The 15969-nt window shown below is 42.2% G+C and overlaps 1 protein-coding gene across 1 annotated transcript in view; it reads left to right on the top strand.

The window, feature by feature from the left end:
- Window positions 1-6284, top strand: part of LOC114354732 (uncharacterized) — a 44500-nt gene extending 38216 nt beyond the window's left edge. Inside the window, exons 27-31 of the mRNA XM_028307277.1 lie at window positions 35-110; window positions 1005-1110; window positions 2486-2687; window positions 3500-3586; window positions 6133-6284. Of these exons, the coding sequence (XP_028163078.1) occupies window positions 35-110; window positions 1005-1110; window positions 2486-2687; window positions 3500-3586; window positions 6133-6200 (539 nt within the window). The 3' untranslated portion in view covers window positions 6201-6284. The remainder of the gene's footprint in view (window positions 1-34; window positions 111-1004; window positions 1111-2485; window positions 2688-3499; window positions 3587-6132) is intronic.
- The last annotated feature ends 9685 nt before the right edge of the window (window positions 6285-15969 follow it).

Genomic DNA, 15969 nt, shown 5'->3' with positions numbered 1-15969 from the left:
TATCAATCAAGTTAAAGTGGTATTCTGATTTCAGATCTTGGTGAAGTGACGAAAGAGACAGATGATGTGGAAACGGACAAAGACACCCCAGAAAAGGGGATCCTGGTTACGTAAGTATATTTTATAATTGGGTTTTATAAGTTAGCCTTCAAGATTTTCTGTCCATGATACCTGCTAAAAGTTACGTATTAAAATTCTCACCCACACCAATAGAACTGTCAAAAAGATATCTGTTGGCTTGGACTATAGGGGCATTATTTCACGCGAAGCGGACAGCGAATATCAAGTCAGGTTTTGGATTTTCTTCATATTTTGATTAAATGTACTGCTATATGACCTAAATGGATGTGCATCATTATAATCTTTTTATGAAGCTTAGTTTATTTTTTATGAGCGTTCGAAAAATTGGTAAAATTTTAGGAAAAGATTTTTCAAAAGCTATTACTGCTATTATATTTGATTAAAAATATACTAACTATTGGACTTTTGAGAATAAATAACTGTGTTTCTTACTATTTACTACAAATTTGAAATTTCTTTTTTGTTCACATAGAAAACCGGAAGTAAAGTTTTAAAATCGAATTTTACAAAACTTCGGGATTTTTTAAATTTTAAATTTTTATTTTAAAATATACCTAGTAGTCTATAAATAACGTGTGTAAAGTTGTAGAATGGAGTCTGTATTGGTTTTTGATTTAGACGCAGTACAGTGCGAGCGCGCCGCAATGAGCGCCATGCTGGCTATCCACATTTGGCTACTGTATAAAAATTATTTGCTCGAAAATAACTGAAACGTTAATATTGTTGCATGCATACTCTTAAACAATTATAATTTTGACTCGGCGAACTTCGTACCGTCTAACAGACAATGATTGTTGGCATTGAGATGGCGTATTACGTCGCGGACTATCCACATCTTATTGAATAATACACTAAAACATTATTCTTGAACCAGTGTTCGTTAACTTTTTTGTAATAAGGCCCAATATGTGTGTGTGTTACAGCAAGTCGTTATGCGTTGAGCCTTCTCGCAGCGCCAAGCGAGTCAGTTTCGCCGACGGGTACAAGCCTGGACAGGACTCGGACACAGAGGAGCCTCCCGTCAAGAAGGTAAGGTCTTTGATTTAAGAATTGACAAATGTGGACTGAGTAAATATTCTTCGAAGTCTTAGCAAACCAATTAACACTTGTATCTAACTTTTTAAGACAACTGATTGCAAGATAATACTTTGTCAACAAAAGAATCGCATTGCTATACAGGGTTTTCCATTTTTTTACTGTGTCGTCTTTGGGAATTTGCTATCATACCAGCTGTAGTTCTAAAACCCTAAGTTTACTTTTCTGCGCATAGTTTCTCAGAATGGGGTTCAAGTTTGAAATTGCCACTCTAATCTCTTTTTCTACATTTGTTAATCGCCTCACGACGAGCTTGGGATAGACAGAAAGTATTTATTTGTCGCAAAACAGGTTTACAGTTTATCACAGATACAATATCATAGTCGTAAGAGACAAAAAGGTCTACGACTCAGTGATTGCAGGAGACCCACAAACCCTGTTATTCTGCCATAGCCAAGATATACATAAATAAAATAAATATTAATGTATAAAGCCCGGTCCGTGAGCACGTAGAACTTTGTCCAATGACCCCTAGCTACCCATCCTTATCGCTCGCGCGTAATTATATTGCTGTCGCGACTGTGCGACGCGCGCCCGCAGTGAGTGTGCGAGCGCGACAGCAACATAATTACGCGCGAGCAATAAGGATGGGTAGCTTGGGGTCATTGGACAAAATTCTACGTGCTCACGGACCAGACTATAGTAGTGCGTTTTTCACATTCTGAACACAAGTTTTTTGTAATTGCTATAAGATTTTATTTTTTGTAATTTTGTAGTAGGTAATCTGTGTGTTTTAGTTTTGACGCTTACGGTGACCCCAGTGCCCCAAAGATCCTTGTTGAAAACCAGTGTCGTGGCACCTATAATGTCACGACTAATGCTGAGCCAGTACCTTTTTGGCACATGGCATTCAATGATATTTTAATTTAATTGGGATAAGGCTTCTTTTTTTGTTCATTTATGTATGTATTATTTCAATTAATTAAATGAAATTAATCAAAAATATTCAATTTAGACCACTAGTGGCACTTATTAATGTCAAAATACAGTAAAAAAAAAGGTAGCCCTTAAGGGATGGATACGATCTGCAAGCTTTCAAGAGGAGAGCGTATCTTCACCATAAAGGCCGGCAACGCACCTGTAACGCCCCTGGGTCTGCGGGTGTCTATGGGCGACGGTAATCACAAAACAAATCAATCCGTCTGCTCGTTTGCCTCCTGTCACATAAAAAAAAGGGACACATTACACGTCTCCTTATCTTTTGGGCCCTACCACCGCTTCGGAACAAACATATTATTATGGGAAGTGCTGAGAAGAAACGTCGTAACAAACTCTTTTATTGTGTGCCTAATAAACAATATTCAACCAGCGCAAGAAGGCGCGTCGCACCGGCTGCGCGTGGCCGTGTCCCGCCACGCACCCGGACCACGTGCCGCTGTGGGACGCGCTGCCGCCGCCGCCGCCGCCCGCGTCCCCGCCGCCGCCGCCCGCCGCCCCGCCGCCGCTGCACCTGCTGCGCCGCCCGCCCGCCCAGCCGCTGCTCACGCCGCCCGCCCACGGCCTCAAGATGGGTGAGTCGCACTAGACTACATTTTAGACGTTTAGTGTCTCCCATACTCACTTAGGAGACTAGAAGCTCCATTCTTGTGCTGTGGGACATGCTACCTCCCAATCTAGCTTCTTGTGTCGCTGAAGAACGCACTGTCGCCACCCGGTTCGCCGCCGCCGCCGCTCGCCTATGGACTCAAGATTGGTAAGTCATCCTATAGAAATGCGCTAGACTAAATTTCCCGCGTTTAGGATCTTCCATACTCATTTAGAAGGCTAGAAGCTCCTAGGTTATGGGACGCGTTGCTCCCCCTTGAAACACTTTAGCTGTGGGACATTCTCCCTCCCAATCTAGCTTCTTGTGTCGCTGGGGACGCACTCGGCACTTCTCGCCAAGATTTTAAGATTCCTGTATGGCCGTAGGACACGCTGCCTTTTCTTCTAATCTCACGCACGGTGGTAGGAATCGCCGTCCTCCCTTCTAGTACCCTGTACCAATGGGACGCGTTGCTCTAGTCTCCTTGTACCTCCGTCGTGCCCTAGCAGACTATAAGCTCCTATGTCGTGGAACGCGTTGCTCCTCCTTATAGTCACTAGCGGTGGGTTATGCCGCCTCCCACTCTATTTAGCGATGTGATGTTTCCCTTTCTAGTCACTTTATGCCAGCGTTGGGACCTTGTAGCACCTAGTAGACTATAAGCCCTTGGGTTGTAGGACGCGTTGCCCCCCTTATAGTCACTAGCGGTGGGACATACCTCCCGCTCTAGCTAGTGTAGTCCCGCGCCGCTGTGGGACGCGCTGCCGCCGCCGCCGCCGCCCGCGTCCCCGCCGCCGCCGCCCGCCGCCCCGCCGCCGCTGCACCTGCTGCGCCGCCCGCCCGCCCAGCCGCTGCTGCAACCGCCCGCCCACGGGCTCAAGATGGGTGAGAGACCTAGTTTTAGAGGAGACACATTCCAGACTAAATTCCCTGCGTTTAGTGTTTTCCATAACCACTTAGGAGTCAAGCTTCTTGGCTATGGGACATGCTACCTTCCACTCTAATCTCCTGTGTCGCTATCGGACACACTGCCGCTCCTGCTCATGAGCTCAAGATTGGTGAGTCGCCTGTTTTGATGTAGGGACGCACTAGACTAGATTATCTGCATTTAGGATCTTCCGTAGCCACCTAGCAGACTAGAAGCTCCTTTCCTGTGCTGTAAGACATGCTGCCCCCCAGTCTAGTCTCCTGTGTCACTATGGGTCGCACTGTCGCCACCTGGCTCGCCGCCGCCGCCCGCCCATGGGCTCAAGATGGGTGAGAGACCTGGTTCCCCGTGTCACATGTCTAGCGGATCCCATAGCCGCTTAAGAGACTATAAGCTCTTGGGCTTGGCTGTGGGACATGCTACCCCCCAATCTAGCTTCTTGTGTCGCTGTGGCTCGCCGCCGTCGCTCGCACACGGGCTCAAGATTGGTGAGTCGCTGTAAAGATGCGCTAGACTATATTCCCCGCGTTTAGGATCTTCCGTAGCCAACTAGCAGACTAGAAGCTCCTTTCCTGTGCTGTGGGACATGCTACCCCCCAATCTTCTTGTGTCACTGTGGGACGCACTGTCGCCACCCGGCTCGCCGCCACCGCTCGCCTATGGGCTCAAGATTGGTTAGTCGCTGTAGAGATGCGCTAGACTAGATTCCCCGCGCCACGCGTCTAGCAACTCTCAGAGCATCTTAAGAGACTATCAGCTTCTAGATTGTGGGATGCGTGCTCCCCTTTGGCTATGGGACATGCTACCTCCCATTCTAGTCTCACGCCACCTCATGTGCCGCTGTTGCGCCGTCCGGCCATGGGCTCAAGATGTGTAAGTCTTGGTGTAAAATCGCCCTGAACAACATTTCCCACACTTAGTCATTTTGACTGTGGGACATACTACCTCTCAGTCTAATCTCCCGTGTCGCTATGGGAAGCACTGCCGCTGCCGCCTGCCCACGGGCTCAAGATTGGTGAGTCATTCTGCGTCATCACAGCCACCTTGTAAGCTCCTATGTTGTGGGACGCGTCCCTCCCCCTCGTAGTCACTTTGAATATGGGACATGCTACCTCCCACTCTAGTCCCACGTGCCTCTTTGGGAGGCGCTGCCGCCGCCCGCCCACGGGCTAAGATCGGCGAGTCAGACAGGGTGTGGCAGGCAAAACGCAATAAGTTACACCTCACCTACTAAATGATTGTGGGACATACTGCTCTATATTCTAGTCTCTTGTTTGGGACGTCAACGACCCTCCTAGTTTCTCATGTCGCTATGGAATGCAGTGCACCCCCTTGTAGTCACCCGTGTATCCCGTGTAGCTGTGAGACATCCTACCTAGAGAACCACAAAATTAACGATAATTTGGGTTGTTATGAATAATTGTGGTAAACCACAGGACCGTTTTGCGATACGGTTGATAGGTATTGTCATTGTTTATATAGGGAAGACATACATTTTAATTTTAATATTATCGGTATATTAAATCGGCAAGCAATAAAGATAAATATAATCCAGACTGACTTTGAAAACACTTAATATTGATAGGGTGAACTTGTACTAGTTTTTAGCAGTTGTTTATCTTACATGACACACTCTTATCTTGTAGGCAATTCTGGACGCGGTGCATACAGAACTAGGTAATTATAATTTATTAAAACAATAATATGATCGGTTATTTCTGTAATGGCCAGGAAAAGTCTGGAGCTACTACCGAATTCAAAATTTCCTTATGAGTAAAACGTTAATTATTTTAAGTGAATTATTGACGTCACCTCCAGAATCTAGACTCGAAAAGGAGATCCGCGTGAAAAGTCCATGAATTGAATATGAATTTTAGCAAATTTGCGTACATTCCATAGAGATAATGAATGTAGAATACATTAATTTTAGAAGGAAATTCATGACGTCCTTGACCTACAAACCGCGTGTGTAAACTCAAAGCGATTGAAAGTTTCGCTGAACGCTATCACGTACTGTCGGCTCCGCGGTAAAGTTGTCGGCCTCCTACGCCGGGATTGTGGGTTCGAACCTCGGGAGTTTTAGACCAACAATTTCATAGCAGACCAAAATCGCTGAGCCGACAGTACTTCTGGAGAAAAGCTTATATTTATTACATTGATCGCATGGGCTTGGACAACTTTTGTATTGAGTATTGTGCTTAACAACAGCATTCCAGTCGACTTAACTTCCACAGTAATTAAACAGAGATTCTTGAACATTTTCTGCAAGTACTTAATATAAAATGTGTCGTCACGCCATCTACCTATTAAAAACAATCTTTGCTAAAAACGAAAATAAAAAGCAAAGACCATTTTGCCACACGTTTGTTTGTATACCTTAAGTCCTTGAGACCTTAAGTCTGTCAAACCCCATTCAAAAACACCGGTTAAAGTTGTAGTTAAGGTGCAACTGACGCAAATGTTCTATAACCACAAAGGACTAAATATGATCAATTTGTTTCAGACCCAAACGTGTCTCTGCCGCAGTTCATGCCGCCGGAGCCTCCGCCCGGCCTCCTCAACTTCCCCTGAGACCAGTGATGTTGTTCTAAGATTGACTAATTGTTTTATAGATATAAGACGAATTGTAAATAAATCTACTTTTTCTAAACTAGTTTTATCACTTTCGGCAAAATTTTGTGTTGTGATTCCTGACCCGACCACGACATGGAACGGAGTTTTTACTGTGGCACAAAATGGTAATTTTAATTGTGTTTTACTGTGCCACTTATCCCAAGAATTTGTGCCTTGTACTTTTTGAGTAATAAGAGGACGATTGTGGTCGGGCTGGAGATCACGGTTCCTGGCCCGACCACAAGCAGATCTAATAAAATATCAATAGTGTGAAGTTACTGATTATGCCAAAAATATGTGTCAAACTGTGCCTACATCAAATGTAAAGCATTTTCTATTATATCACAGAATAAATCTAGATTCGGATTAGTTAGTTTTTAGCATGCTCATTTGAACACTTTGTTCGTGATAGTTATGTCGTCTAGATAACTTTAAGTAATCAATGTTTACCGATTACTTGCAGATTTCTCGTCCGATTTGAGTGACTCTTTTTGTTCGATAGTAGATACTTGACATTTGGTCCCATACACAATTTAATTTAGTTTAACGTAGTCGTTTTTATTTTATGAGCAGTACGTTTCTTGAGACAGACTGGCACCGACTCCGAGAATATCAATCATGGTCATAATAATTGTCCTAATTAAATAAATAACGTAAAATTATTTTTCTACTTTTCAACCGACTTCAAAAAAGGAGGAGGTTCTCAATTCGACCCGTATGTTTTTTTTTTCTATGTTTGTTACGCGGTAACTCCGCCAATTATGAACCGATTTGAACAAATCTTTTTTCGGCGTATAGGTAATACCTCAAGGGTGGTCCCATTTAAATTTAATAATAGAAAAAACAACCCCCAAGGGTGGAAAATTGGGGATGAACTTTTTTATACGCAATATCTCCGCCGATTATAAATCAATTTGAACGATTATTTTTTTGTTGAATAGGTATTATCAAAAGGGTGGTTTCATGCGAATTTGAAGAAAATATTTCACCCCCAAGGGTGGAAAATTGGGGATGAACTTTTTTATACGCAATATTTTTAATTTTTAGTTTTTTTTTGTGTTCACGCATTTGAAGTCGGTTTTATTTTTTTAAAAAGTTAATTATTAGGTTTTTTAAACGCAGTTTATTTTATTTTCAACCGACTTCAAAAAAGGAGGAGGTTATCAATTCGACCCGTATGTTTTTTTTTTTCTATGTTTGTTACGCGATAACTCCGCCAATTATGAACCGATTTGAACAAATCTTTTTTCGGCGTATAGGTAATACCTCAAGGGTGGTCCCATTTAAATTTAATAATAGAAAAAACAACCCCCAAGGGTGGAAAATTGGGGATGAACTTTTTATACTCAATATCTCCGCCGATTATAAATCAATTTGAACGATTATTTTTTTGTTGAATAGGTATTATCAAAAGGGTGGTTTCATGCGAATTTGAAGAAAATATTTCACCCCCAAGGGTGGAAAATTGGGGTTGAACTTTTTTATACGCAATATTTTTAATTTTTAGTTTTTTTTTGTGTTCACGCATTTGAAGTCGGTTTTATTTTTTTTGACTTTTCAGTGTCTGTAATCTGAGTCCGAAAAATTCTGTTCGAAAATCATGCTCGTAAAATAAAAACGACTACCTACGTTAAACTAAATTAAATTGTGTATGGGACCAAATGGCAAGTATCTACTATAAAACAAAAAAAGTCACTCAAATCAGACGCGAAATCTTTAAGTAATCGGTGAACATCGATTACTTAAAGTTACCTAGACGACGTAATTGTCACGAACAAAGTGTTCAAATGACCATGCTAAAAACTAATTAATCCGAATCTAGATTTATTTTGTGATTAATAGAAAATGCTTTACATTTGCTAAAGGCACAGTTTGACACATATTTTTGGCATAATCAGTAACTTAACACTATTGATATTTTATTAGATCTGCTTGTGGTCGGGCCAGGAACCGTGATCCCCAGCCCGACCACAATCGTCCTCTTATTACTCAAAAAGTACAAGGCACAAATTCTTGGGATAAGTGGCACAGTAAAACACAATTAAAACTACCATTTTGTGCCACAGTAAAAACTCCGTTCCATGTCGTGGTCGGGTCAGGAATCACAACACAAAATTTTCAATATGAAACTACGTTTTATTATGTTCCAACTAAACACCTAGTTTCAAAATAAACAGAAAAATACTAGGTAGGTACATGACGGATAAAATAATTAAGAAATAAAAAAACAAATGAATTTAATAAGATAGTTAAGCTCGTCATATTTCTAATTGCCCTCAGCAGAAATCGAATCCGCCATCGTACCTTTCCTGACGCAATGTAAAACCAATGAAACGAACGCAAAACACGTAATAAGAAATAGGTTACTTTGGATGTTTTACAAAACAAAAACTACTCACATACTTATGATGACCTACGCTGAACTGTCCCACAAAACTCAATGACAGGGGGGCGCTACCATCGTTCAACTATATGGTTTCCTACATGGCAAAAATCGGAACCAGCGATCCGGTATGACGGTGGCGCCCCACTGTCAATGTCATGGATAGGACAGTTCAGTATTTTGGAACTATACTTTCATTCATTCGATGACACTTTAATAATGCACATAATTTACTATTTTTTTATAAACCAGAGGTCTTATTTTTGTAATTAACTAATTATAAAAACTGACACATTAACTTGAAATGAGAACGCAGTTTATATAATGCAATTAATTTTGCGCTTGTGACAGTTAGTGTCAGAAGATTTTGGATCTCTAGATGACCCACGCTGAACTGTCTCACCAAACTCAATGACAGGGGGGCGCTACCATCGTTCAACTATATGGTTTCCAACATGGCAAAAATCTGAACCAGCGATCCGGTATTGACGGTGGCGCCCCACTGTCAATGTCATCGACAGGACAGTCCAGTATTTTGGAACTATACCCTCATTTTCGGTTGATATTTATTGCTTTATTTGAACTCACTATTGTATTGTTGTTTCGTTCTATGAATGATTTTATGAATGGCGTACTATTCTTCTCTTTTTCGCTTATAAGGTTATCTCCCTTTCTCTGGACTTGTGTACTTATACCTCTTCAAACTGCATGCGCTCCTGGTAGTTCCTACTGAATAGCAGCAAAATAATGACGTCATTTGTGCCAAATTAGGCTTTATGGGAGTGTGTTTGTGTTCTATCTCTGTCTCGCTTAGGAAAGCATCCTGTCCTCTTTTATTAGAAAGAGAAAGTATTTTCCATCTTTTTCTCGCCTCGATGTGGTCGACTGCAAAATCGGGCATAATTTCTTTGTTGCAAAATGCACCATATGGNTTGTTTACTTAACCCTTTCAGACCCGGCGTCCACAATTGTAGACATAAAATATAAATCAAAATTATAAACTTAACTCTGTACATTTGAAACTTAAAATGGTTGTCTTCATTTGTTCACATAATAAACTACCTAATTCAGTACTTTTAACGCCATCTCTCGTGGTATAATAGCACTAATTGACAAGTTTCAACCAGTGCCCGAGCGTGATTTGAACTGTGCAGGTGAGCTCTTTATTCTATTTCGGAAAAATATGAAATAGTAACAGATATCTTCTGTAAAAAATACTAGCGTGTATTTATTATTACAAGGGACACATGGAACATACAATTTGTGTATTTTGTGTTGTCTTTGTATTACTAATCTCGACTTTTAGATTTGTACTCAAATGATCCCATCAGGAGGCAACTAAGCATTTTGAAATTGTTCCAAGTGATAACGGTTTTATTATAAATTCATTTTTATTTCAACTTTTTTAGTATTCAGAAATACATTTATGTTAGAAAAAATACAATATATTTATTTTATGTATTAAATAATTATGTAAATCATTTTTTTTTATGTCCAGATAACATAATGTCAAAATGTCCTTACTAGAGGCCTTGAGAACACTGAGATGACGGAAATCTATCTGATTTTGTGCTATCTTCAGATAACTAAGAGAATGGAGAAGCCATTGATCGATTCCTCGAAATTGTTGACAAGTATGTCTACCTCGGACAAACGATTCAGCTAGGTAGGTCCAATTTCGAGAAAGAGGTCAATCGTCGAATCCAACTCGGTTGGGACGTCCTATGGCTGAAGGCACTGAGGTCATCATCATCATCATCATCATCATCATCATCATGATGATGATGATGACCTCAGTGCCTGAAGACTAAAGTGTAGGTACAACCAATGTTTTACCAGTGATGACTTATGGTTTGGAAACGTGGCCTCTCACTATAGGCCTTATACAGAAGCTCAAAGTTGTACAGCGTGCTATAGATAGGGCTATGCTCGGTGTTTCTTTACGAGATCGAATCAGAAATAAGGAGATCCGTAAACTAACTAAAGTCGCTGACATAGCCCGACGGATTTGCAAGCTGAAGTGGCAATAGGCAGGGCACATAGTACGCAGAACGAACCGATGGAGCAGCAAGGTTCTGGAGAGGAGGCCGCGTACCGGAAAACGCAGCGTGAGACGTCCACCCACAAGGTGGACCGACGACATCATAAAGGTAGCAGGAAAGCTCTGGACGCAGGCTGCTACCAAACGGGCAACATGGGAACCATTGGGGGAGTCCTATGTTCAGCGGTGGACGTCATCATCTCAGCCATAGGGCTGAGATGATGATGATCATGATGATGATGAAAGAAGAGATTTAATTTTGTTATTTAGACAAAAAAAAGTCTTTTTTTTATAAAAACTAATTAAAAAGAGTTCCAAAATGGTACGTTCTATTATTTCAATAACACTGTTAATCCTTAAGTTTTTTTTCACGTGGGACGGATGGCCACATTTGTAGACATAAAAAGAAAATGCATTTTCTCGAAAAGTATAACACTAGGATTTTTTTCATGATTTTTTTCTTAGATATCTTACTATACTTTAGTTGCATAAATTTAATTAAATTGATCGGGTGAAAAAAAATAATTCAGGTCTGAAAGGGTTAATAATTCACATCACAAATTTAAAACTGCTTACCTATCGAAACACTCTGTTACTGTTGCAATATCTACAAACTTATTATTCTGTTTTTCATTGCTACTTTCTTAATATGTTAGGAAATCTTAGATTTTACTGTTGCAATATTTACAAACTTGTTATTGTGTTTTTCATTGCTACTCTCTTAATATGTTAGGAAATCTTAAAATTGAAACTAGTATAAGGTGCTCTTATCAGTTGTTCCAAACAATTATATTTTCGATGAATGTTACAAACACTAACCATGCCAGATGGCACAGTAAGTACACTCTCATTGTGTTTAAAAGGGCCATTCATATAAACATTTATCGGTGTATTAATTATACAAATCTAGTACAGGCTTGGGGTTGAGAAGTAACTTATTGGTAGGGTTTTTCAATGCAGGATCCCTTTGTACCAAGCAAGAGGAGTTTGTTGTGGCAATGGAGGACCTTGATCCAGACATAATGGCAATTAACGAGACCTGGTTGAGAGATGGGGAAGAGGGCAGAGCTCCGATCCTCGCTGGCTACCGGCTGAGACATACTCCTAGGCCGAATCATGTCAGAGGAGGACGAGGGGGCGGGGTGGGATTTTACATACGTAGAGGTATCAATATAAGGCTATGCTCCCATCCAGACACAGCTACATCTGTTGAACAGATGTGGCTTTCCGTACGCCTTAACAACCAGAATATCATCATAGGTACGGCCTACAGGCCACCCTGGCTTGATGTAGGATTATTCCTTGACACTATAACCGAGACCATTACATCCTTCAGCAAAGCAGATGGGCTGATACTGTTGGGAGACTTCAACATAAATCTTCTTGACGAGAGCAACAGCAGATGCAGACAGTTTCTCCAGTGCATACATAGTCTCAACCTTACCCAATTGGTAAAGGAGCCAACACATCACACTGATCATAGCAGTACGCTTATAGACGTTATATGTGCCGATGTGAAGGCTCTCGAAGTTGTGGTGCGGCATTCTCCAGACTTGGGTGGGCACGCTATGCTGCTAGGAGAATTTAGGTTCAAGAAGGACAAAGTCAAGCCGCAGCAGATAACCTACAGGCCTTTGAAAGACATCATTCTAGACCAGTTCAGTCAAGATCTTAGCGCCATTAATTGGAATAGCCTCAAACTCGCTAAAAATATAAATGACTACGTGGTGGCTTTTACCAGCTCGGTTATGGGTCTCATGGATCTGCATGCCCCAATGAAGACACGGAAATTCAAACGGCCTCCGCACCCGTGGATAACTGACACTGTTAGAGATATGATCCGAGTCAGAGACAACTACCATAAAAAATACAAAAGCTTGGGTACCCCAGATCTTAAGGCCTCCTATAAAACTATGAAACACCTCGTTTTGGAGGCTATTGAGAGGGAGAAGTCATGCTTTTTTACTAAGCATATTAACAATAATGTGAAGGACTCAAAGAAATTATGGAAGAATCTCAAGGGTACTGTCCTGCCAGACAAAAGGAAATCAGCTGACCTTCCACCATCGTTTAACAACCCCGACGAGATCAACGCACACTTTTTGAACATACCTGGTGATGGCGACGCTAGTATCTCGCAACTGAGTTACTACGAGTATCATAGACATACCAAAGCATCAACTTTCTCCTTGCATACTGTTAGCGAGGATCTGGTTTTGAGGGCTATCAAAAGACTTAGATCGAACGCGCGTGGAGATGATGGCTTATCCCTTGACATTTTACTTTTGACTTTGCCGCAGTCACTGGAGGCAATAACCAATATGATCAACAGGTCAATACTTGAAAGTGCATTCCCTGAGAGCTGGAAGGTGGCTTTAGTGAGACCGCTACCAAAAACTGGTCAACCAACCACCGTAAAAGAACTCCGGCCCATCAGCATCCTACCGTGTCTGTCAAAGATCTTGGAAAGGATAGTGTGTGATCAACTTACGCAGTACCTTGAGGAACAGGGCATTCTTCCACACTATCAGTCTGGGTTCCGTAAAGGGCATGGTACAGCAACCGCTCTTGCTGATGTGGTTGACAACTTATTGGCTGCTCAGGATCGGGGCACCGTTTCAGTCATGCTGTTGCTCGACTTCTCGCGTGCCTTCGATTCTATCAACACCTCACTCTTGCTGTCTAAATTGCATTATTATGGTCTTGACAGTGGTTCTGTAAAATGGTTCCATAGTTACTTGTCAGGTAGAAAGCAGTACGTGGAACTGAGGCGGGAGGACGGTATATCTTTGCGTTCGCAGGTCCACCAGGTGACTCGCGGGGTCCCCCAGGGCTCGATATTAGGGCCAATTTTGTACATCTTGTACAGTGCTGACATTATAAATAGCATCAAATATTGCAACTATCACATCTATGCAGATGACTTGCAACTGTACCTTCCATTTGAGCCTGATAAGTGTGACGCAGCTGTGATCAAGGTAAATGATGACTTGGAGAGGGTTTCAGCTTGGTGCATCTCGAACGGTCTTACCCTCAACCCAAAAAAATCTCAGTTAATACTGATAGGAACTCCTAAAAACACTATTAAGCTGGCGAATAAGTCTCTCGATATCCAGATTAATGGAGAACAGATCGAGAAAGTGGATAAGACTAGAAATCTGGGACTCATTTTCGAGAGCCAGCTAAGATTTGAGGCCCACGTTACTGAATGTGCAAGAAACTGCTTCTACAGACTCAAAATATTATACAAGCTAAGGCCATACCTATGCGAGAGTATACGAATTGCACTATGTGAGTCCCTTGTCCTCAGTAAGCTCAACTACTGCGACACTGTGTACGGACCCTGTCTCATGGCCAGGTCTGCCAAGCTGGTGCAAAGAGTGCAAAATGCTTGTGCCCGCTTCTGCTTTACAGTGCCACCTCGAGCACATGTCACCCCATTTCTCAACGCTGCCAATATATTGAAAATGGCTGCTCGTAGAAAATTACATCTTGCTACCATGATGTTTGGTATCATTGCCACACATAGACCAGGGTATTTGTACGATAAGCTTGACTGGGCCGGGAGCAGGGAGGGTCACTCCAGAAGGGTCTGCTCACACATCTTTGTCACCCCAAAGCATCGCACCGTGGCGTTCAGAGGATCCTTCAGATTTGCTGCCACACGGTGTTGGAACGACCTGCCACCTCCTTTGCGCAACCTGCAAACAAAACACACTTTTAGAACACATGTCAAGAAATACTTGCTCACGTCACAGAGGTCAGATGGCATTGCATCGCATACCTATATGTCGTCGTCGCGCTTGCAGGGGTTGGCGGGTCGATCCCGCCGCATTTGACAGTCCGATGGCTTTTGGGACAGCTTCAGCATGGTCATCGCTTTATCCCTTTTGGTCGTCGTTTGTGCGCGCCCTGTGGAGTATGATCACAGTGATGGTTGATCTTTGTTGTGTGATACATATTACACGTGCTTTACTGGCACAAATACTTTGGACTCACCAGGGGGCTTTGCGCGTCGTGCTGGTCGTAGTTGTTCGCTCCTCTTGCTCCATTCAATAGCATTGGCCCTGCAGGCCGTGTGTTGCATTTCGTGTCACCTCGCACCTTTCCGGTTTCCGCCGGGTTTTTGTTTTGTTCGCTTTGACGCTTCGCACGGTGAAAATTTTCGTATTATTATCACATAGCATGTATTTTGTACCAATTCAGAAAAACACAGCGTCCTTTTCCGTATTGAGTATTGACTTTTTCTTTTTTTATTATTCTTTTCTTCTTTCTCTTTTTACGACAGATAATATCTGTGCTTTTTACGGTCCGAATCATACACAGGTCAGCAGTCCGAAGCCGCCCCACTATGTATTNCGCGAGTGTATATGTAGGTATAATATGTTATTTAAAAGTCAATTACAAAAGTCGAATATAAATTTTAGAATGCCAAGTAAAACAAAAAAGAAACTTAAGGTTCTTTATTATGTAAACATATCGACAACAAAACATTTGTTTACGGCGCAGTAGTGCTTTTATAGCCTGACCAGGAACATAAAAACCCTCGCCATGTTGCGGAAAACTAATGGTACTAATTTCTTTTAATGGCAACAGTAACTAAAAACTTCATTGACATGTCACCTTGCATGTCAGTCTATTGCTGTCAAAGTGTAAACAAACTTTATTTTAAATGTGCGCAATTGGTTTTATGAATTAAATTGCTAAAATATTTTTATAGTCGTGAAAGAAAAGTGGTTCACAATGTGTGTGTTTTGTCGAAGAGAAATACTAAGGGTTCGGACAATATTTTCATTGAATAATGTTTCCGACAAAGGTTGTCAAATTGACTGACATGTTTATCGTATAGTACAGTCCACTATGAAAATTAGCTGTGGTTTGTTTCAACTACCTATTTTAAAATTTTTTTCACTTTCTAAGTGTTGAATTTTATGGCCCCCTTATAGTCACTAGCGGTGGGACATACCTCCCGCTCTAGCTGTCTAGTCCCGCGCCGCTGTGGGACGCGCTGCCGCCGCCGCCGCCGCCCGCGTCCCCGCCGCCGCCGCCCGCCGCCCCGCCGCCGCTGCACCTGCTGCGCCGCCCGCCCGCCCAGCCGCTGCTGCAACCGCCCGCCCATGGGCTCAAGATGGGTGAGTCACCTAGTTCCCTGTGTCACACGTCTAGCGGATCCTATGAGACTATAAGCCTCTGAGCTTGGCTGTTTAAGTGTGGAACATGCTACCTCCCAATCTAGCTTCTTGTGTCGCTGTGGCTCGCCGCCGCTGCCGCCGCTCGCCTATGGGCTCAACATGGGTAAGTCA

Source organism: Ostrinia furnacalis, unplaced genomic scaffold (assembly GCF_004193835.3).
Source record: "Ostrinia furnacalis isolate ACB-3 unplaced genomic scaffold, ASM419383v2 OfSCF2155, whole genome shotgun sequence".
Taxonomy (NCBI): Eukaryota; Metazoa; Arthropoda; class Insecta; order Lepidoptera; family Crambidae; genus Ostrinia; species Ostrinia furnacalis.
The sequence above is the reverse complement of the archived record's forward strand: the minus strand, read 5'-3'. Positions and strand labels throughout refer to the sequence as shown.